This window comes from Oncorhynchus masou, chromosome 13 (assembly GCF_036934945.1).
Source record: "Oncorhynchus masou masou isolate Uvic2021 chromosome 13, UVic_Omas_1.1, whole genome shotgun sequence".
NCBI classification, from domain to species: domain Eukaryota; kingdom Metazoa; phylum Chordata; class Actinopteri; order Salmoniformes; family Salmonidae; genus Oncorhynchus; species Oncorhynchus masou.
The window spans coordinates 90,855,138-90,878,980 of record NC_088224.1 but is presented as its reverse complement, the minus strand read 5'-3'; the positions used below and the strand labels follow the sequence as shown (position 1 = coordinate 90,878,980).

The following is a 23,843-nucleotide window of genomic DNA, read 5'->3' as shown; positions in this document are numbered from 1 at the left end:
TATTGGTGGTAAAGATGGGGGAGGTCTGTCTGTAATAAAGAGATGCTCCACTTTTTGACACCACACTCCAAAAAGCAAGTTCTGCTCTCGTTTTATCTTATCTTGATTATTGTCCAGTCGTGTGGTCCAGTGCTGCAAGGAGAGACCTAGTTAAGCTGCAACTGGCCCAGAACAGAGTGGCACCTCTTGCTCTTCATTGTAATCAGAGGGCTGATATAAATACTATGCTGCCAGTCTCTCTTGGCTGAGAGTTGAGGAGAGACTGACTGCATCACCTCTTCTTTTTATAAGAAACATTCATGTGTTGAAAATCCCAAATGGTTTGCATAGTCAATTTACACAGAGCTCTGACACACGCACTTACCCCACCAACCAAATTTGTCTCCACTTTTGTGGATTGAAGGTGACCAGTCCTTGGAAGATGCCAGAGCTAAGGATGATGTCAAAGAGTTTTAGTATAGCCAATTGGAATTTGTTGTCTGTATATTTTATCATTTCATTGAGGATACCATCAACACCACAGGCCTTTTTGGGTTTGTATTTTGTCCTGTAACTCATTCAAGGTAATTGGAGAATCCAGTGGGTTCTGGTAGTTTTTAACAGTTGATTCTACGATTTGTATTTGATCATGTAAATGTTTTTGCTGTTTGTTCTTTGTAATAGAGCCAAGAAGATTAGAGAAGTGGTTTACCCGTACATCTCCATTTTGGATAAATAACTCTGTGTTTGTTTAGTGTTTTCCAATTTTCCCAGAAGTGGTTAGAGTCTATTCTTCAATTACATTGAGCTGATTTCTGACGTGCTGTTCCTTCTTTTTCCGTAGTGTGTTTCTGTATTGTTTTAGTGATTCACCATAGTGAAGGCGTTGACTCAGGTTTTCTGGGTCTATATGTTTTTGGTTGAACAGGTTTCTCAATTTCTTTCTTAGGTTTTTGCATTCTTCAACAAACCATTTGTCATTGTTGTTCATTTTCTTCGGTTTTCTGTTTAAATTTTTTAGATTTGATAGGGAAGCTGAGAGATCAAATATACTGTTTAGGTTTTCTACTGCCAAGTTTACACCTTCACTGTTACAGTGGAACGTTTTGTCCAGGAAGTTGTCTAGAAGGGATTGCATTTGTTGTTCACTAAATGTTTTTTGGTTTCTACACTACAGTCCTTCCATCTGTAGCATTTCTTAATATTACTCAGTTCCTTTGGCTTTGATGCCTCATGATTGAGTATTGTTCTGTTCAAGTGGACTGTGATTTTGCTGTGGTCTGATAGGGGTGTCAGTGGGCTGACTGTGAACGCTCTGAGAGACTCTGGGTTGAGGTCAGTGATAAAGTAGTCTACAGTACTACTGCCAAGAGATGAGCTATAGGTGCACCTACCATAGGAGTCCCCTCGAAGCCTACCATTGACTATGTACATACCCAGCGTGCGACAGAGCTGCAGGAGTTGTGACCCGTTTTTGTTGGTTATGTTGCCATAGTTGTGCCTAGGGGGGCATATGGGGGAGGGGATACTGTCACCTCCAGGCAGGTGTTTGTCCCCCTGTGTGCTGAGGGTGTCAGGTTCTTGTCCGGTTCTGGCATTGAGGTCACCACAGACTAGTACATGTCCCTGAGTCTGGAAATTATTGATTTCCCCTCCAGGATGGAGAAGCTGTCTTCATTAAAATATGGGGATTCTATTTATTTATTTCACCTTTATTTAACCAGGTAGGCTAGTTGAGAACACCTTTATTTAACCAGGTAGGCTAGTTGAACACCTTTATTTAACCAGGTAGGCTAGTTGAACACCTTTATTTAACCAGGTAGGCTAGTTGAACACCTTTATTTAACCAGGTAGGCAGGTTGAGAACACCTTTATTTAACCAGGTAGGCTAGTTGAGAACACCTTTATTTAACCAGGTAGGCAAGTTGAACACCTTTATTTAACCAGGTAGGCTAGTTGAACACCTTTATTTAACCAGGTAGGCAGGTTGAGAACACCTTTATTTAACCAGGTAGGCAAGTTGAACACCTTTATTTAACCAGGTAGGCAAGTTGAACACCTTTATTTAACCAGGTAGGTTAGTTGAACACCTTTATTTAACCAGGTAGACAAGTTGAACACCAAATTTTTTGGGAGTAATATGATCTGAAGTTTATTTAATTTTTTGGTTCTAGTCATGGATTCATCAGACAGAGCCGATTTTTGCAATTTAGCTTGAAATGGTCTTAACTGAAGTTTATTTAGTTTTATTTAGTTTATTTAGATTCAACAGAAGATATCTTTGTTTCTTGGGACCTAGAACAAGCATCTCTGTTTTGTCCGAGTTTAAAAGTAGAAAGTTTGCAGCCATCCACTTCCTTATGTCTGAAACACATGCTTCTAGCAAGGGCAATTTTGGGGCTTCACCATGTTTCATTGAAATGTACAGCTGTGTGTCATCCGCATAGCAGTGAAAGTTAACATTATGTTTTCGAATAACATCCCCAAGAGGTAAAATATATAGTGAAAACAATAGTGGTCCCAAAACAGAACCTTGAGGAACACCGAAATTTACAGTTGATTTGTCAGAGGACAAACCATTCACAGAGACAAACTGATATCTTTCCGACAGATAAGATCTGAACCAGGCCAGAACTTGTCCGTGTAGACCAATTTGGGTTTCCAATCTCTCCAAAAGAATGTGGTGATCGATGGTATCAAAAGCAGCACTAAGGTCTAGGAGCACGAGGACAGATGCAGAGCCTCGGTCCGATGCCATTAAAATGTAATTTACCTCCTTCACAAGTGCCGTCTCAGTGCTATGATGGGGTCTAAAACCAGACTGAAGAATTTCGTATACATTGTTTGTCTTCAGGAAGGTAGTGAGTTGCTGCGCAACAGCCCTTTCTAACATTTTTGAGAGGAATGGAAGATTCGATATAGGCCGATAGTTTTTTATATTTTCTGGGTCAAGGTTTGGCTTTTTCAAGAGAGGCTTTATTACTGCCACTTTTAGTGACTTTGGTACACATCCGGTGGATAGAGAGCCGTTTATTATGTTCAACATAGGAGGGCCAAGCACAGGAAGCAGCTCTTTCAGTAGTTTAGTTGGAATAGGGTCCAGTATGGAGCTTGAAGGTTTAGAGGCCATGATTATTTTCATCATTGTGTCAAGAGATATAGTACTAAAACACTTGAGCGTCTCTCTTGATCCTAGGTCCTGGCAGAGTTGTGCAGACTCAGGACAACTGAGCTTTGAAGGAATACGCAGATTTAAAGAGGAGTCCGTAATTTGCTTTCTAATAATCATAATCTTTTCCTCAAAGAAGTTCATGAATTTATCACTGCTAAAGTGAAAGTCATCCTCTCTTGGGGAATGCTGCTTTTTAGTTAGCTTTGCGACAGTATCAAAAAGGAATTTCGGATTGTTCTTATTTTCCTCAATTAAGTTAAAAAAATAGGATGATCGAGCAGCAGTAAGGGCATTTCGGTACTGCACGGTACTGTCTTTCCAAGCTAGTCGGAAGACTTCCAGTTTGGTGTGGCGCCATTTCCGTTCCAATTTTCTTGGAAGCTTGTTTCAGAGCTCTGGTATTTTCTGTGTACCAGGGAACTAGTTTCTTATGAGAAATGTTTTTAGTTTTTAGGGGTGCAACTGCATCTAGGGTATTGTGCAAGGTTAAATTGAGTTCCTGTCTCTAGGCAATGCCGCTGTGGTGAAGCCATCTGAGCTGAGTGAATACTCAGCTAGTCTCCTCAAAGCTCTGCTCCCACGATATTTGGACCAGGTACCTATTCTATTCCCCCTTGTCTGTCATTGTATAAGAATATAAATGTAGAGATATCTGAGCTGAAGTTACTGGAAAACTACTGTGATTACCGTGACTGTCAACCAATAGTTGGAAACCAGTGATTTAGTTCCAATGTGTTAGCCTCACCTCATATTGTATGTGCTATAGACAAGTCTTCTATTGTTGTCATGCCAATCATACACACTAGCTACAGATACATCCTGCTGTCTTGAGTAACTGTCCAACGGCTGGCTCGCCGCCCAGAATTCTTAAAGGGATTGTACACATCACTCTGAACCACCTGTGAGGGACAAGCATCTGACAAACATTGGTTCTGTGTAACTGTCCTTTTTAAAGGGGAAGTTCAGGATTTTACGACTTTATGTTAGATGGTTCCTCAAACTGAAAGTAGTCTATGTGCCAGGGAGAACTGTAATCCACGGTTTGGTTTTCTATATTTTAACAGCCACTTTGGCTTCAGCTAACTTTAGCCACTGCTAGCTAACAATCAATGGAAAGTGACAGGGGCAGCTGTGCAATTTTCAAAACCTATTGGCTAAATTAACTGAAATCCTTATTTTCCTGGGTCTTTCCAGGAGCTGTACCCTGTAGTGTGTGGGGGTGTCTCAGAGACCCAGGAGTTGCTGCGTCAGCGTTTCGACCACATCTTCTACACAGGGAACAGCACTGTGGGTAAACTGGTGATGGAGGCCGCAGCCCGACACCTCACCCCTGTGACCCTGGAGCTGGGGGGGAAGAGCCCCTGTTACATCGATAAGGACGTCGACCTCAGAGTTGCATGCCGGTCAGTAACTTCATACCATAGAGCTAGCTTTAGCCGTTAGCACTCCGATAGGGAATTTTAGCTTTAGCCATTAACACTCCAATAGGGAATTTTAACTTTAGCCGTTAGCATTCCGATAGGGAATTTTAACTTTAGCCGTTAGCATTCCGATAGGGAATTTTAAATTTAGCCTTTAGCATTCCGATAGGGAATTTTAACTTTAGCCGTTAACATTCCGATAGGGAATTTTAACTTTAGCCGTTAGCATTCCGATAGGGAATTTTAACTTTAGCCGTTAGCATTCCGATAGGGAATTTTACCTTTATCACATTTTTACTGTTAATGTTTTTTGCAGTGGTTCACTGGTGACTTTTAAAAACATTTAGAAGGATTGAAGACATGGCAGTTCATTGCCGACCACGGTACTGCAGGCATTGTTTGCAGAAATCATGATCTGCAATGACCCCCATTGTTGTGAATGACCCCCACTGTAGTGAATGACCCCCACTGTAGTGAATGACCCCCACTGTAGTGAATGACCCCCACTGTAGTGAATGACCCCCATTGGGAATGACCCCCACTGTAGTGAATGGCAAAATGGCAATCTTCGTGTAATTAAAAATGCTAGAAGGCAATCATTGTAACAATATTTACTTCTAATACACCAGATTAATCCGTTGAAGAACATCTGGTGTATTAGAAGCAATTATTGGTACCATGATTGTCTTTGGAAAAAAATGAATTACACAAAGATTGACCACAAAGATTACAATTGGGAGGCGCAGGGTTTAGGGGTCATTTGATGTAATTATAATATACATGCTTAGCTCCCGGCCCCAAGGCTGAAGCATCAGAAGCATCGAAACGGAAACATTTTCAAGTTATCTATTTTATCTCTGTGATTTTGTCCACCATAGGCGTATCACCTGGGGGAAGTTTGTGAACTGTGGTCAGACGTGCATTGCCCCAGACTACATCCTGTGTGAACCCAGCATCCAGGACAGAGTGGTGGAGGGCATCCGGCAGACACTACTGGTCTCGTACTTAATCTCTCTCTCTCTATCCCTATGTCGATCTTCATCCCTCTCTCCATCTAAATCAAATTCTAATCAAATTTATTTATGTAGCCCTTCGTACATCAGCTGATATATCAAAGCGCTGTACAGAAACCCAGCCCAAAACCCCAAACAGCAAGCAATGCAGGTGTAGAAGCACGGTGGCTAGGAAAACCTCCCTTGAAAGGCCAGAACCTAGGAAGAAACCTAGAGAGGAACCAGGCTATTAGGGGTGGCCAGTCCTCTTCTGGCTGTGCCGGGTGGAGATTATAACAGAACATGACCAAGATGTTTAAATGTTCATAAATGACCAGCATGGTCAAATAATAATAATCACAGCAGTTGCCGAGGGTGCAACAAGTCAGCACCTCAGGAGTAAATGTCAGTTGGCTATTCGTAGCCGATCATTCAGAGTGTCTCTACCACTCCTGCTGTCTCTAGAGAGTTGAAAACAGCAGGTCTGAGACAGGTAGCACATCCGGTGAACAGGTCAGGGTTCCATAGCCGCAGGCAGAACAGTTGAAACTGGAGCAGCAGCACGGCCAGGTGGACTGGGGACAGCAAGGAGTCATCATGCCAGGTAGTCCTGAGGCATGGTCCTACCCCTGGACAGGGCAAAACAGGCAGGATATAACCCCACCCACTTTGCCAAAGCACAGCCCCCACACCACTAGAGGGATATCTATATATTTATTCCTCTTTCGATCTTCATCCCTCTATCTATATATTTCTCTATCTCTATCCCTCTATCTATATCTCTACCCCTCTATCTATATCTCTATATCTCTATCCCTCTAGCTATATCTCTACCCCTCTATCTATATCTCTATATCTCTATCCCTCTATCTATATCTCTACCCCTCTACCTATATCTCTACCCCTCTATCCATATCTCTATCCTTCTGTCTATGTATCTCTATCCCTCTATTTTTATCTCTATCCCTCTATCTATATCTCTACCCCTCTATCTAATCTATATCTCTATCCCTCTATCTATATCTCTATCCCTCTATCTATGTATCTATCCCTCTATTTTTATCTCTATCCCTCTATCTATATCTCTACCCCTCTATCTATATCTCTACCCCTCTATCTATATCTCTACCCCTCTATCTATATCTCCAACCCTCTACCTATATCTCTACCCCTCTATCTATATCTCTGTCCCTCTATCTATATCTCTATCCCTCTATTTTTATCTCTATCCCTCTATATCTCTACCCCTCTATCTATATCTCTATCCCTCTATCTATGTATCTCTATCCCTCTATTTTTATCTCTATCCCTCTATCTATATCTCTATCCCTCTATCTATATCTCTACCCCTCTATCTATATCTCTACCCCTCTATCTATATCTCTACCCCTCTATCTATATCTCCAACCCTCTACCTATATCTCTACCCCTCTATCTATATCTCCAACCCTCTACCTATATCTCTACGCCTCTATCTATATCTCTGTCCCTCTATCTATATCTCTACCCCTCTATCTATATCTCTATCCCTCTATCTATATCTCTACCCCTCTATCTATATCTCTACCCCTCTATCTATATCTCTATCCCTCTATCTATATCTCTACCACTTTATCTATATCCCTACCCCTCTATCTATATCTCTATCCCTCTATCTATATCTCTATCCCTCTATATATATCTATATCCCTCTATCTATATCTCTACCCCTCTACCTATGTCTCTACCCCTCTATATATATCTCTATCCCTCTAGCTATGTATCTCTATCCCTTTATTTTTATCTCTACCCCTCTATCTATATCTCTACCCCTCAATCTATATCTCTATTCCTCTATCTATATCCCTATCCCTCTATCTATATCTCTATCCTCTATCTATTTCCATAGCGCGCCTCTCTCTCTCTCTCTCTCTCTCTATATATATATATATATATATATATATATATATAGTTGAAGTCTGAAGTTTAGATACACTTAGGTTGGAGTCATTAAAACTAGTTTTTCAACCACCCCACACAGTACTTGTTAATAAACTATAGTTTTGGCAAGTCGTTTAGGACTTCCAACAATTGTTTACAGAGATTATTTCACTTATTATTCACTGTATCCAGTGGGTCAGACATAACATACACTAAGTTGACTGTGCCTTTAAACAGCTTGGAAAATTCCAGGAAATGATGTCATGGCTTTAGAAGCTTCTTTAGTAGACCTCGACATGTCTGCTTCATCCTTGGGAGCAATTTCCAAACACCTGAAGGTACCACGTTCATCTGTATAAACAATAGTACGCAAGTATAAACACCATGGGACCACTCAGCCGTCATACTGCTCAGGAAGGAGACGCTTTCTGTCTCCTAGAGATGAACGTACTTTGGTGCGAAAAGTGCAAATCAATCCCAGAACAACAGCAAAGGACCTTGTGAAGATGCTGGATGAAATAGGTACAAAAGTATGTATATCCACAGTAAAACGAGTCCTATATCAACATAACCTGAAAGGTCGCTCAACAAGGAAGAAGCCACTGCTCCAAAACCGCCATAAAAAAGACAGACTACGGTTTGCAATTGCACATGGGGACAAAGATCGTACTTTTTGGAGAAATGTCCTCTGGTCTGATGAAATAAATATATAACTGTTTGGCCATAATGACCATCGTTATGTTTGGAGGAAAAAGGGGAGGCTTGCAAGCTGAAGAACACCATCCCAACCATGAAGCATGGGGGTGGCAGCATCATGTTGTGGGGGTGCTTTGCTGCAGGAGGGACTGGTGCACTTCACAAAATAGATGGCCTCATGAGGTTGGAAAATTATGTGGATATATTGAAGCAACATCTCAAGACATCAGTCAGAAAGTTTAAGCTTGGTTGCAAATGGGTCTTCCAAATGGACAATGACCCAAAGCATACTTCCAAAGTTGTGGCAAAATGGCTTAAGCACAACAAAGTCAAGGTATTGGAGTGGCCATCACAAAGCACTGACCTCAATCCTATAGACAATTTGTGGGCAGAACTGAAAAAGCGTGTGCGAGCAAGGAGGCCTACAAAGATTACTCAGTTACACCAGCTCTGTCAGGAGGAATGGGCCAGAATTCACCCAACTTATTGTGAGAGGCTTGTGGAAGGCTACCTGAAAAGTTTGACCCAAGTTAAACAATTTAAAGCAAATGCTACCAAATACTAATTGAGTTTATCTAAACTTCTGACCCACTCGGAATGTGATGAAAGAAATCAACGCTGAAATAAATAATTCTCTCTGCTATTATTCTGACATTTCACATTCTTAAAATAAAGTGGTGATCATACCTATTACATCACAGCCTTATTTTAAAATAGATTAAATAAAAATGTTCCAGATCAATCTGCACACAATACACCATAATGACTAAGCGAAAACAGGTTTTTAGACATCTTTTCAAATGTATTAAAAATGTAATTTATAAATACCCTATTTACATACAGTACCACTCAAAAGTTTGGACACCTACTCATTCAAGAGTTTTTCTTTATTTGAACTATTTTCTACATCGCTGTGAAATAACACATCTGGAATCATGTAGTAACCATCAAAATATATTTTACATTTTAGATTACATTTTAGATACATTTTAGACTTTTTTGCTGCATTTCCTTCACTCTGCGCTCCAATTCATCCCAAACCATCTGAATTGGGTTGATGTCGAGTGATTGTGGAGGCCAGGTCATCTGATGCAGCACTCCATCACTCTCCTGCTCGGTTAAACAGCCCTTACACAGCCTGGAGGTGTGTTTTGGGTCATTGTCCTGTTGAAAAACAAATTATAGTCCCAATAAGCGCAAACCTTATGGGATGGCGTATCGCTGCAGAATGCTGTGGTAGCCATGCTGGTTAGGGGTGCCTGAAATTCTAAATACAACACTGACAGTATCACCAGCAAAGCACCCCCACACCATCACACCACCTCCTCCATGCTTCACGGTGGGAACCACACATGCGGAGATCATCCGTTCATCTACTCTGCATCTCACAGAGACACGGCAGTTGGAACCAAAAATCTCAAATTTGGACTTATCAGACCAAAGGACAGATTTCCCCCGGTCTAATGTCCATTGCTCGTGTTTCTTGGCCCAAGCAAGTCTCTTCTTCTTATTGGTGTCCTTTAGTAGTGGTTTCTTTGCAGCAATTCTACCATGAAGACCTGATTCATGCAGTCTCCTCTGAATAGTTGATGTTGAGATATGTCTGTCACAACTCTGTGAAGCATTTATTTGGGCTGCAATTTCTGAGGCTGGTAACTCTAATGTACTTATCCTCTGCAACAGAGGTATCTCTGGGTCTTCCTTTCCTGTGGCGGTCCTCATGAGAGCCAGTTTCATCATAGCGCTTGATGGTTTTTGCGACTGCACTTGAAGAAACTTTCAAAGTTCTTGAAAATTTCCAGATGGACTGACCTTCATGTCTTCACGTAATGATGAACTGTCATTTCTCTTTGCTTATTTGAGCTGTTCTTGCCATAATATGGACTTGGTCTTTTACCAAATAGGGCTATCTTCTGTATACCACCTCTACCTTGTCACGACAACTGATTGGCTCAAATGCATTAAGAAGGAAATAAATTCCACAAATTAACTTTTAACAAGGCACACCTGTTAATCTAAATGCATTCCAGGTGACTCCCTCTTGAAGCTGGTTGAGAGAATGCCAAGAGTGTGCAAAGCTGTCATCAAGGCAATTCTACTACTACTCATGAAGTGTAGTGTAAAGATGTATGCTGAGAGTCGGTAAGCAAGTTCAGGGAGTGAATACATTTACTTAATAAATCAACAAAACATGAACACCTGGTGACCTGTCATCAAAGCAAAGGGTGGCTACTTTAAAGAATCTAAAATATATTTAGATTTTTTTACTACATGATTCCATGTGTTATTTCATAGATTTGATGTCTTCACTATTATTCTACAATGTAGAAAATAGTACAAATAAAGAAAAACCCTTGAATGAGTAGGTGTGTCCAAATGTTTGACTGGTACTGTAAGTATTCAGACACTTTGCTATGAGACTTGAAAATTAGCTCAGGTGTATCCTGTTTCCATTGATTATACTTGATGTTTCTACAGCTTGATTGGAGTCCACCTGTGGTAAATTCAGTTGATTGGACATGATTTGGAAAGGCACACACCTGTCTATATAAGGTCCCACAGTTGAAAGTGCGTGTCAGAGCAAAAAACAAGCCACGAGGTTGAAAGAATTGTATTGATTGTGTCAAGGCACAGATCTGGGGAAGAGTACCAAAAAATGTCTGCAGCATTGAAGGTCTCCAAGAACACAGTGTTCTCCATCATTCTTAAATGGAAGAAGTTTGGAAGCACCAAGACTCTTTCTAGAGCTGGCCGCCCGGGCCAAACCGAGCAGTCGGGGGAGAACGGCCTTGGTAAGGGAGGTGACCAAGAACCCGATTGTCACTCTAACAGAGCACCAGAGTTCCTCTATGGAGATGGGAGAACCTTCCAGAAGGACAACCATCTCTGCAGCACTCCACTAATCCACTAATCAGGCTTTTTTGCTAGAGTGGCCACTCCTCAGTAAAATACACATGACAGCCCACTTGGAGTTTTCCAAAAGGTACCTAAAGACTCTGACCATGAGAAACAAGATTATCTAGTCTGATGAAACCAAGATCGAACTCTTTGTCCTGAATGCCAAACATCACGTCTGGAAGAAACATGGCACCATCCCTACGGTGAAGCATGGAGGTGGCAGCATCATGCTGTGGGGATGTTTTTCAGCGGCAGGGACTGGGAGACTAGTCAGGATTGAGGGAAAGATGAACGGAGAGATCCTCTATGAAAACCCGCTCCAGAGCGCTCAGGACCTCCGATTGGGGTGAAGGTTCACATTTCAACAGGACAACCACCCTAAGCACACAGCCAAGACAATACAGGAGTGGCTTCGGGACAAGTCTCTGAATGTCCTTGAGTAGCCCAGCCAGAGCCTGGACTTGAACCCGATCGATCATGTCTGGAGAGACCTGAAAATAGCTGTGCAGCGATGCTCCCCACCCAACCTGACACAGCTTGAGAAGATCTGCAGAGAAGAATTGGAGAAACTCCCCAAATACAGGTGTGGCAAGCTTGTAGCATCATACCCAAGAAGACGAGGCTGTAATCATTACCAAAGGTGCTTCAACACAGTACTGAGGGTCTGAATATTTATGTAAATGTGATATTTCCTTCTTAAAAAAAAAAACATTTGCAAACATTTCTAAAAACCTGTTTTTGCTTCGTCACTAAGGGGTATTGTGCTGTCATTATGGGGTATTGTGATGTCATTATAGGGTATTGTGATGTCATTATGGAGTATTGTGATGTCATTATGGGGTATTGTGTGTAGATTGATGAGCAAAAAAATATATTTAATCCATTTTAGAATAAGGCTGTAATGTAAGAAAATGTGGAAAAGGTGAAGGGGTCTGAATACTTTCTGAATGCTCTGTATATCTCTCTCTCCATCTATTTCTATTCCTCTCTCTATATCTATCTCTCTCTCCACATATATCTATCCCCCTCTTTCTCTTCCTATCCCTGACTCTCTCTCTCCTCATCTATCTCTATCTATATCCTTCTCTCTTCATCTATCCCTCTCTCTCTCTATCCCTCTCAGCTATCTCTATCCCTGTCACTTCATCTACCCTTCTCTCTATCCCTCTCTGTCTCTATCCCTGTCACTTCATCTACCCTTCTCTCTATCCCTCTCTCTGTCTCTATCCCTGTCACTTCATCTACCCTTCTCTCTATCCCTATCTCTGTCTCTATCCCTGTCACTTCATCTACCCTTCTCTCTATCCCTCTCTCTGTCTCTATCCCTGTCACTTCATCTACCCTTCTCTCTATCCCTCTCTCTGTCTCTATCCCTGTCACTTCATCTACCCTTCTCTCTATCCCTCTCTCTGTCTCTATCCCTGTCACTTCATCTACCCTTCTCTCTCTGTCTATCCCTGTCACTTCCTCTACCCTTCTCTCTATCCCTATCTCTGTCTCTATCCCTGTCACTTCATCTACCCTTCTCTCTATCCCTCTCTCTGTCTCTATCCCTGTCACTTCATCTACCCTTCTCTCTATGCCTCTCTCTGTCTCTATCCCTGTCTCTTCATCTATCCTTCTCTCTGTCCCTCTCTTTGTCTCTATCCCTGTCACTTCATCTACCCTTCTCTCTATGCCTCTCTCTGTCTCTATCCCTGTCTCTTCATCTATCCTTCTCTCTGTCCCTCTCTTTGTCTCTATCCCTGTCTCTTCATCTATCCTTCTCTCTATCCCTCTCTCTGTCTCTATCCCTGTCACTTCATCTACCCTTCTCTCTATCCCTATCTCTCTTCATCTATGCTTCTCTCTCTATCCCTCTCTTCATCTATCCCTCTCTCTCTCTCTATCCCTCTCAGCTATCTCTATCCCTGTCACTTCATCTATCCTTCTCTCTATCCCTCTCTCTGTCTCTATCCCTGTCACTTCATCTACCCTTCTCTCTATCCCTCTCTCTCTTCATCTATGTCTCTCTCTCCCTCTCTCTATCTTTTCATTTATCTCTACCAGGGGAGAACGACCCCCCCCTTTATCTTTTCATGTATCTCTACCATGGGGAGAACGACTCCCCCCTCTATCTTTTCATTTATCTCTACCAGGGGAGAACGACTCCCCCCTCTATCTTTTCATTTATCTCTACCAGGGGAGAACGACTCCCCCCTCTATCGTTTCATGTATCTCTACCAGGGGAGAACGACCCCCCCCCTTTATCTTTTCATGTATCTCTACCAGGGGAGAACGACTCCCCCCTCTATCGTTTCATGTATCTCTACCAGGGGAGAATGACTCACATTGAAGCCATGGAAGTTCACTGTCGACCACGGTACTGGAGGCATTGTTTGCAGAAAACAGGATTCCCCATCATAGTAAATGGAAAAATGTATATCTTCGTGGTCAATGTTCGTGTAATGAAAAATGTTTAGAAGACAATCATGGTACCAATAATTGCTTCTAATACACCAGATGTATGTTCTTGAACCGATTTATTTTAAAATCACCCACACACAAGTTATACGGATAATTGAATTGCTAATGGCAGCCTGCAGTACCCTGGTCGGCCTTCAACTTCAGTAAACGGCTTCTGCATACATCGGTTCGGTTTGCTCCCAGCAGAACTCGGCTAATCAAAGCGACCGTGTGTGCTTGCATACTCCTTAGACCTTCGCTTGAAAAAACAAGACAAAAAACGGCAATATTTGTTTTTTGTCCCTGTTGAGCCACCGTAGCAACAACATAGCAAGAAAAAACTTCCTCAAAATAGTCCAAATTAATTTAAGACATATCAAGGAATCTGTCATCCATTTTGACGTTTCTGCCAAGAGGTCCTAGTCGCGCAGTATTTCTCAATTGAAAGAACGTGAATGAACACTAGTTGTCTCTTGTTGAATGACATAACACTTCCTGTTTCTACTCCTACTAGGAGTGTTACTGTTAATGAACGGCTACCAAACTTCGACTTGCCTTAAAGAAAAAAAAATGTGTGCACAAATTGCCCACCCCATAAAATGCCGTAGACCAAAAGGAACAAAAACGTCACATAATTGATAGCTGCTGGGGCTGATAGCTGATGGGTGTGATAGCTGATGGGACTGATAGCTGATGGGACTGATAGCTGATGGGTGTGATAGCTGCTGGGACTGATAGCTGCTGGGACTGATAGCTGCTGGGACTGATAGCTGCTGGGACTGATAGCTGCTGGGACTGATAGCTGCTGGGACTGATAGCTGCTGGGACTGATAGCTGCTGGGACTGATAGCTGCTGGGACTGATAGCTGATGGGTGTGATAGCTGATGGGACTGATAGCTGCTGGGTGTGATAGCTGCTGGGACTGATAGCTGCTGGGACTGATAGCTGCTGGGACTGATAGCTGCTGGGACTGATAGCTGCTGGGACTGATAGCTGATGGGTGTGATAGCTGATGGGACTGATAGCTGCTGGGACTGATAGCTGCTGGGACTGATAGCTGCTGGGTGTGATAGCTGCTGGGACTGATAGCTGCTGGGACTGATAGCTGCTGGGACTGATAGCTGCTGGGACTGATAGCTGATGGGACTGATAGCTGCTGGGTGTGATAGCTGATGGGACTGATACTCGCAGGAGCTTTTTCAAAGCCTATGTCAGATACTCCAGTGAGTGTAATTTGCTTATAATAAGGAGTTGACTTGAAAGAAGACATTTTCCGCTTTTCTACTTTTAGGTATGTAATTGAAAATGTGTTTATTCTTTTGTTTCTAGCAATATTCATACAAAAATTATAACCAAACCAAATCCGCATAAAAGTATTTAAATAAATGTGCTGACCCCTTGCAGTACTTCCGCATGGACCCCAGGTTGAAGAATCTCAAAATAATACAAAGATTGTTTTCCTTAATCCAAGGAGTTCTATGGGCCCGACCCTAAATCCTCCCCTGACTATGGCCGCATCATCAACCAGCGTCACTTCAACCGCGTAATGGCTCTACTGGATGGCTACACAGCGGCGCTAGGGGGCCAGAGTGACTCATCACAGCGCTACATTGGTATGCAGACTGATAGGGCTCACAGATATTTGGTGAGACATTTGTAGTTGACTTGGGTTGTAATAGGAGTGTGTTTGACCTCGCGTTCCAACATGCCAGGGACATTTCCCAAAGTTCCAAGGTTTTCCAGATATCCCAGTTGAAGGATTCCCAGTTGAAGGATTCCCAGTTGAAGGATTGCCTCCCTGCTTATTCCCTCTTGATTCCAGGAATATCCCAACTGGAAATCCTCCAACTAAGAATTTATCAATTGGCATTATCCAACTGGTATTTCTCCAACTGGTATTACTCCAATTGTTATTTCTCCAACTGGGGATTTCTCCAGCTTGGGATTTCTCCAACTGGGATTTCTCCAACTGGGATTTCTCCAACTGGGTATTTCTCCAGCTTGGGATTTCTCCAACTGGTATTTCTCCAACTGGGGATTTCTCCAGTTTTGGATTTCTCCAACTGGGGATTTCACCAGCTTGGGATTTCTCCAACTGGTATTTCTCCAACTGGGCATTTCTCCAGCTTGGGATTTCTCCAACTGGTATTTCTCCAACTGGGGATTTCTCCAACTGGTATTTCTCCAACTGGGGATTTCTCCAGCTTGGGATTTCTCCAACTGGTATTTCTCCAACTGGGGATTTCTCCAGCTTGGTATTTCTCCAACTGGGGATTTCTCCAGTTTTGGATTTCTCCAACTGGGGATTTCTCCAGCTTGGGATTTCTCCGACTGGGATTTCTCCAACTGGTATTTCTCCAACTGGGGATTTCTCCAACTGGTATTTCTCCAACTGGGGATTTCTCCAACTGGTATTTCTCCAACTGGTATTTCACCAACTGGTATTTCTCCAACTGGGGATTTCTCCAACTGGTATTTCTCCAACTGGTATTTCTCCAACTGGGGATTTCTCCAACGGGTATTTCTCCAACTGGTATTTCTCCAACTGGTATTTCTCCAACTGGTATTTCTCCAACTGGGGATTTCTCCAACTGGGATTTCTCCAACTGGTATTTCTCCAACTGGGGATTTCTCCAACTGGGATTTCTCCAACTGGGGATTTCTCCAACTGGTATTTCTCCAACTGGTATTTCTCCAACTGGTATTTCTCCAACTGGTATTTCTCCAACTGGGGATTTCTCCAACTGGTATTTCTCCAACTGGGGATTTCTCCAACTGGGGATTTCTCCAACTGGGGATTTCTCCAACTGGTATTTCTCCAACTGGTATTTCTCCAACGGGATTTCTCCAACTGGTATTTCTCCAACTGGTATTTCTCCAACTGGTATTTCTCCAACTGGGATTTCTCCAACTGGTATTTCTCCAACTGGGGATTTCTCCAACTGGTATTTCTCCAACTGGGGATTTCTCCAACTGGGGATTTCTCCACCTGGTATTTCTTCAACTGGGGATTTCTCCAACTGGTATTTCTTCAACTGGGGATTTCTCCAACTGGTATTTCTCCAACTGGGGATTTCTCCAACTGGGGATTTCTCCAACTGGGGATTTCTCCAACTGGTATTTCTCCAACTGGTATTTCTCCAGCTTGGTATTTCTGGAATACCGAGGACTTTGGGAAAGTTCCGTAAATGTTGCAATTGGAAATCCTCCAACTTAAATTTCTGAAACACTTGGGAACTATGCTTGGTTGGCCAACAACCCTGACCTCTGACCCCTCAGCCCCCACGGTGGTGAAGGACGTGCCCCCCCATGCTAGGATGATGCAGGAGGAGATCTTCGGCCCTCTGTTGCCCATAGTGACCGTCAGCGACATAGATGACGCCATCCACTTCATCAGCGAGAGAGAGAAGCCCCTGGCGATCTACGTCTTCTCCTCCAACAAGAAGGTCTGGAGTGAGCAAGCTATGGAGTAAGGCTGAATCCCAAATCGATCCCTGGGACCTTACGCTCATCTGGAGATCTTATATAAATGAATTGGTAAAGCGACATGGTGAAACTTCACACGGTGGAGAGAGATTGCTTACGTCTGTCAAATCCACTCAGATCTCCACAAGTGGGTTTGGGGGTTGATTTGGGATTGGGCCACATTTAGGTGAGCTCTTGGTGAAATGTGATTATACTGTAAGAAGGTGAGCTGTTACTGTGGCAACAACATTTGTACTTATATTGGTATGTACAGTATGTATTTACATATGGGGGGCTGATAAAATACATCCCTGTCTTTGTCATTAAGGTGATAAAAGACATCCCCCTCTCTGTCTTTGTCATTAAGGTGATAAAAGACATCCCTCTCTCTGTCATTAAGGTGATAAGACATCCCTCTCTCTGTGTTTGTCATTAAGGTGATAAAAGACATCCCTCTCTCTGTCTCTGTCATTAACTTGATAAAATACATCCCTGTCTCTGTCTCTGTCCATAAGGTGATAAAAGACATCCCTCTCTCTGTCTCTGTCCATAAGGTGATAAAAGACATCCCTGTCTCTGTCTCTGTCATTAAGGTGATAAAAGACATCCCTGTCTCTGTCTCTGTCCATAAGGTGATAAAAGACATCCCTCTCTCTGTCTCTGTCCATAAGGTGATAAAAGACATCCCTCTCTCTGTCTCTGTCATTAAGCTGATGAAAGACATCCCTCTCTCTGTCTTTGTCATTAAGGTGATAAAAGACATCCCTCTCTCTGTCTCTGTCATTAACTTGATAAAATACATCCCTGTCTCTGTCTCTGTCCATAAGGTGATAAAAGACATCCCTCTCTCTGTCTCTGTCCATAAGGTGATAAAAGACATCCCTCTCTCTGTCTCTGTCATTAAGGTGATAAAAGACATCCCTGTCTCTGTCTCTGTCATTAAGGTGATAAAAGACATCCCTCTCTCTGTCCATAAGGTGATAAAAGACATCCCTCTCTCTGTCTCTGTCCATGAGGTGATAAAAGACATCCCTGTCTCTGTCTCTGTCCATAAGGTGATAAAAGACATCTCTGTCTCTGTCCATAAGGTGATAAAAGACATCCCTGTCTCTGTCATTAAGGTGATAAAGAGACACCCCTCTCTCTGTCTCTGTCCATAAGGTGATAATAGACATCCCTCTCTCTGTCTCTGTCATTAAGGTGATAAAAGACACCCCTCTCTCTGTCTCTGTCCATAAGGTGATAAAAGACATCCCTCTCTCTGTCTCTATCCATAAGTTGATAAAAGACACCCCTCTCTCTGTCTCTGTCCATAAGGTGATAAAAGACATCCCTCTCTCTGTCTCTATCCATAAGTTGATAAAAGACACCCCTCTTTCTGTCTCTGTCCATAAGGTGATAAAAGACACCCCTCTCTCTGTCTCTGTCCATAAGGTGATAAAAGACACCCCTCTCTCCGTCTCTGTCCATAAGGTGATAAAGCGAATGCTGGCTGAGACTACCAGTGGCGGGGTGACAGTCAACGACGTTATGATGCACTACACCCTCAACTCTCTGCCCTTTGGGGGTGTAGGTAAGACCTGTTCTATGATACTTTACACGTACGCCAAGTCTTTGGGATGTTGCCTAGCCAGACCTAGGTTGGCAAGCTAGCCGGTATCGGGTCGATGCTGGTTAACTGATGGCAGCCACTGCCGGCCCAACCACAGCTTGCCACTACAATAGTCATGCCTACCGGCAGTCCAATGGGGGCTTGCCTGCGGTAGACAGACAGACTGAGTCTAAATTCACCCTTTGCCCCAATGCCCCCACTAACATAGTGCCTATGGTAACAGAACCTCATTCCAACACTACCACACATTTGTCCAGGGTAGCCTGAGTTGGAGGGTAGCGGATCCTTGGGACTGAGTTGGAGGGTAGCCTGAGTTGGAGGGTAGCGGATCCTTGGAACTGAGTTGGAGGGTAGCCTGAGTTGGAGGGTAGCCTGAGTTGGAGGGTAGCGGATCCTTGGGACTGAGTTGGAGGGTAGCCTGAGTTGGAGGGTAGCGGATTCTTGGGACTGAGTTGGAGGGTAGCACAAGTCGGACGGGAAGCGCGAGTCGGAGGGTAGCGCGAGTCGGATGGTAGCCTGAGTTGGAGGGTAGCACGTCCTTGGGACTGAGTCAGAGGGTAGCCTGAGTTGGAGAGTAGCACGTCCTTGGGACTGAGTCAGAGCGTAGCCTGAGTTGGAGAGTAGCACGTCCTTGGGACTGAGTCAGAGGGTAGCCTGAGTTGGAGAGCAGCACGTCCTTGGGACTGAGTAGGAGAGTAGCCTGAGTTGGAGAGTAGCACGTCCTTGGGACTGAGTCAGAGGGTAGCCTGAGTTGGAGAGTAGCACGTCCTTGGGACTGAGTCAGAGGGTAGCCTGAGTTGGAGAGTAGCACGTCCTTGGGACTGAGTCGGAGGGTAGCCTGAGTTGGAGAGTAGCAAGTCCTTGAGACTGAGTCAGAGGGTAGCCTGAGTTGGAGAGCAGCACGTCCTTGGGACTGAGTAGGAGAGTAGCCTGAGTTGGAGAGTAGCACGTCCTTGGGACTGAGTAGGAGAGTAGCCTGAGTTGGAGAGTAGCACGTCCTTGGGACTGAGTAGGAGAATAGCCTGAGTTGGAGAGCAGCACGTCCTTGGGACTGAGTAAGAGAGTAGCCTGAGTTGGAGAGTAGCACGTCCTTGGGACTGAGTAGGAGAGTAGCCTGAGTTGGAGAGTAGCACGTCCTTGGGACTGAGTAGGAGAATAGCCTGAGTTGGAGAGCAGCACGTCCTTGGGACTGAGTAAGAGAGTAGCCTGAGTTGGAGAGTAGCACGTCCTTGGGACTGAGTAGGAGAGTAGCCTGAGTTGGAGAGTAGCACGTCCTTGGGACTGAGTCAGAGGGTAGCCTGAGTTGGAGAGTAGCACGTCCTTGGGACTGAGTCGGAGGGTAGCCTGAGTTGGAGAGTAGCACGTCCTTGGGACTGAGTAGGAGAGTAGCCTGAGTTGGAGAGTAGCACGTCCTTGGGACTGAGTCAGAGGGTAGCCTGAGTTGGAGAGCAGCACATCCTTGGGACTGAGTAGGAGAGTAGCCTGAGTTGGAGAGTAGCACGTCCTTGGGACTGAGTCAGAGGGTAGCCTGAGTTGGAGAGTAGCACGTCCTTGGGACTGAGTAGGAGAGTAGCCTGAGTTGGAGAGTAGCACGTCCTTGGGACTGAGTCAGAGGGTAGCCTGAGTTGGAGAGCAGCACGTCCTTGGGACTGAGTAGGAGAGTAGACTGAGTTGGAGAGCAGCACGTCCTTGGGACTGAGTAGGAGAGTAGACTGAGTTGGAGAGTAGCACGTCCTTGAGACTGAGTCAGAGGGTAGCCTGAGTTGGAGAGCAGCACGTCCTTGGGACTGAGTAGGAGAGTAGCCTGAGTTGGGGAGTAGCACGTCCTTGGGACTGAGTAGGAGAATAGCCTGAGTTGGAGAGCAGCACGTCCTTGGGACTGAGTAGTAGAGTAGCCTGAGTTGGAGAGCAGCACGTCCTTGGGACTGAGTAGGAGAGTAGCCTGAGTTGGAGAGTAGCACGTCCTTGGGACTGAGTAGGAGAGTAGACTGAGTTGGAGAGTAGCACGTCCTTGAGACTGAGTCAGAGGGTAGCCTGAGTTGGAGAGCAGCACGTCCTTGGGACTGAGTAGGAGAGTAGCCTGAGTTGGGGAGTAGCACGTCCTTGGGACTGAGTAGGAGAATAGCCTGAGTTGGAGAGCAGCACGTCCTTGGGACTGAGTAGTAGAGTAGCCTGAGTTGGAGAGCAGCACGTCCTTGGGACTGAGTAGGAGAGTAGCCTGAGTTGGAGAGTAGCACGTCCTTGGGACTGAGTAGGAGAGTAGCCTGAGTTGGAGAGTAGCACGTCCTTGGGACTGAGTCAGAGGGTAGCCTGAGTTGGAGAGCAGCACGTCCTTGGGACTGAGTCAGAGGGTAGCCTGAGTTGGAGAGTAGCACATCCTTGGGACTGAGTAGGAGAGTAGCCTGAGTTGGAGAGTAGCACGTCCTTGGGACTGAGTAGGAGAGTAGCCTGAGTTGGAGAGTAGCACGTCCTTGGGACTGAGTAGGAGAGTAGCCTGAGTTGGAGAGTAGCACGTCCACATTCAACAAAAGACATGTCCCTGTGTCTGGTTTCCTTGTCTTTAGAATATTGTCTATTGGCTTTGTGTCTGTCTCTGTGACTAAACACATAACCTTGTTGGTGCCAAACTCTTGACTGCTGTTTGTGGTTTTGGCTTTCCACCCCCCATCCTCTGTAATGACGATGAGCCACTGACTGCTGCTGGCTTGGTCGCCGTACGCCTGTCTAATCTTCCATTTTAATCTATCATTTCATTCTAATCAGACAGCCAAGTTGTAATTCAGCTTTGATTGTTTACCTCGTCTTAAAGCACTGATCAAGATCTAGAACGACCAAAACTGCTTTCACATATAATGTCACATAGAAGAGGTTTGCTGGAATGGAAAGCAACATACACTAACTAACATTGTGCATCGCTGATTTTCGACTAAAATTCCAATAACTTTCCCAAATGTCCCAGGTTTTTTTTTCAATATCCTGGTTGGAGGATTCCGGATTTCCTGCTCCTTCCTTCCTGATTTTGGGGAATCTTCCCACTGAGATTTGTGGAAGGCCTGGGAAACGCTGCATGAACGTCATAACGTTTAATGTTTCTAACCCTTACCCCCCCCCACAGGTCAGAGTGGAACAGGCAGGTATCATGGGAAACACACCTTTGACCAGTTCAGCCACCATCGGGCGTGTCTGGTCAAGTCCCTGGGCATGGAGCGGGTCAACATGCCGCGGTATCCACCCCAGAACCACCAGAAGGCTCGCAGGGTCAGGCTGGCCATGAGGACCTCGCTGGTTGACTTCTCCAAGGGCACCTACATCTGGGCCGTCACGGCGTCCATCGTGGCTCTGGGACTCCTGGTCACACTGACTGTGATTCTAATACTAGCGGCCGGCGTCAGCTGTACCTGTTGGTGATTGATGGATAGACACAGGGGGGGGGGGGTTTGTGGGGGTTTGTGGGGTTTCGTGGGAGTTAGTGGGGTTTGTGGGGGTTAGTGGGGTTCGTGGGAGTTAGTGGGGTTTGTGGGGGTTCGTGGGAGTTAGTGGGATTCGTGGGGTTAGTGGGGTTCGTGGGGGTTAGTGGGGTTCGTGGGAGTTAGTGGGGTTCGTCGGGGTTCGTGGGAGTTAGTGGGGTTCGTGGGGGTTTGTGGGGGTTAGTGGGAGTTAGTGGGGTTCGTGGGGGTTAGTGGGGTTTGTGGGAGTTAGTGGGGTTAGTGGGGTTCGTGGGAGTTAGTGGGGTTCGTGGGAGTTAGTGGGGTTAGGGTTGCATTTTTGGAATCGTTCACAAAAATTCCCTGTTTTTTCCAGAAATCCTGTTTGAAAGATGTCTGATTTCCTGCTTCTTCATTTATGATTACGGGAATCTTCCTACCAGGGTTTCTCAAGAAAACGTGAGAATCTTGGGAAAGAGTCGAGACACAGTGAACTGTTGTATTAATACATAAAGGTCAAGGCATTATGTGAATATTATTGGTTTGTTTGTCCATGTCTTCCTTTTCTATTATGTCTGTTGTATGAATTTGTATCTAATGACTGTTTTTCCGGTTTACATTTTTTTTAAATGATATTATAAAATACTATTTATGAAGTTCTCTCACTTAACAACAGTTCAAAAGATGAAGTAGACTAATCCATTAACAACCATGTCTTTAGTAGGTCTGATGTTCTGCTCACATAAACCTTTGATGAATATGTCCCAGTGTTACAGAAATGTTGTTTCCTCTTTCCTTTTAAAGTGGATGGTGGTACTAGAGGGGGGCTGCACTTGGTAGCCCTGCCTGGGCTGTACAATAATGTCAATTTGATCTTTATTGTCCAATTCTGGACGTGCCTTTTGTGTCTCTCCTGCAACAGTTGCACACACCCCAGGTTCCATCCCAAATTACATACTATTCCCGATATGGTGCACTACTTTTGAACAGGGCCTATAGGGCTCTGGTCAAAAGTAGTGCTCTATACAGGGAATAGGATGCCATTTGGGACACACATACAATACACTTTTCCCCTGGAGAGTTCAGGAAGCGTTAAATAATATGTATGTATATAAATAATAACCAATATAACAGAAGACATGCTTCACCTGCTGAGGTGAAACGTATGCCAACTATCTTTTATTAGTATCACTAAATAGTATATATTTAAGCAATACGGCCCGAGGGGGTGTGGTATATGGCCAATATACCACAGCTAACGTCTGTTCTTAAGCACGACGCAACGCAGAGTGCCTGCATACATCCAATAGCCGAGATATATTAACCATATACCACAAACCACTGGAGGTGTCTTATTGCACTTATAAACTGGTTACCAGCGGAACACAGAACAGTAAACAAGTAGTTTTACATCATACCTGTCAGGATTTGGCCAGGGTTGTTCCGGGTTTTTGTCAGTAGATGTCCCCATTGTGCTTTTTGTCCCTGTGTTTTTCCCTTGATCCCCATTATTGTTTGCACCTGTGTCTCGTTTCCCCTGATTGTATTTAAACCCTTTGTTTCCCTCAGTTCTGTGCTCTGTGTTTGTATGTTAGCACCCTGCCCTAGTGTTCTGTGTGCTCTTGTCGATTCCGGGTGACGTTCTTGTGGTATTCTGTTTTTTGTTTTTGTTTATTTTTGGTGAGTTTCTTTTGAGTTCTTTTGTGTTTTACCTACCACCTTTTGGATTTGCCATTTTTGTATTTTAGGATTTTTTTCTTTATTAAATACACCGTCTTAAGTACTGCTGTGTCTGCCTCATCTTCTGGGTTCTGCTG

At 44.2% G+C, this 23,843-nt stretch overlaps 1 protein-coding gene across 2 annotated transcripts in view; it reads left to right on the top strand.

The window, feature by feature from the left end:
• LOC135553206 (aldehyde dehydrogenase family 3 member A2-like) overlaps positions 1 to 22,025 on the top strand; it is a 33,098-nt gene extending 11,073 nt beyond the window's left edge. For both annotated transcript variants that reach the window (XM_064985375.1, XM_064985376.1), the window contains 7 exons: positions 3,661 to 3,746; positions 4,346 to 4,554; positions 5,451 to 5,568; positions 14,996 to 15,137; positions 16,804 to 16,970; positions 18,463 to 18,562; positions 21,717 to 22,025. In XM_064985375.1, coding sequence (XP_064841447.1) covers positions 3,661 to 3,746; positions 4,346 to 4,554; positions 5,451 to 5,568; positions 14,996 to 15,137; positions 16,804 to 16,970; positions 18,463 to 18,562; positions 21,717 to 22,009 — 1,115 coding nt within the window. In that variant the 3' untranslated portion in view covers positions 22,010 to 22,025. The remainder of the gene's footprint in view (positions 1 to 3,660; positions 3,747 to 4,345; positions 4,555 to 5,450; positions 5,569 to 14,995; positions 15,138 to 16,803; positions 16,971 to 18,462; positions 18,563 to 21,716) is intronic.
• Positions 22,026 to 23,843: the final 1,818 nt, after the last annotated feature.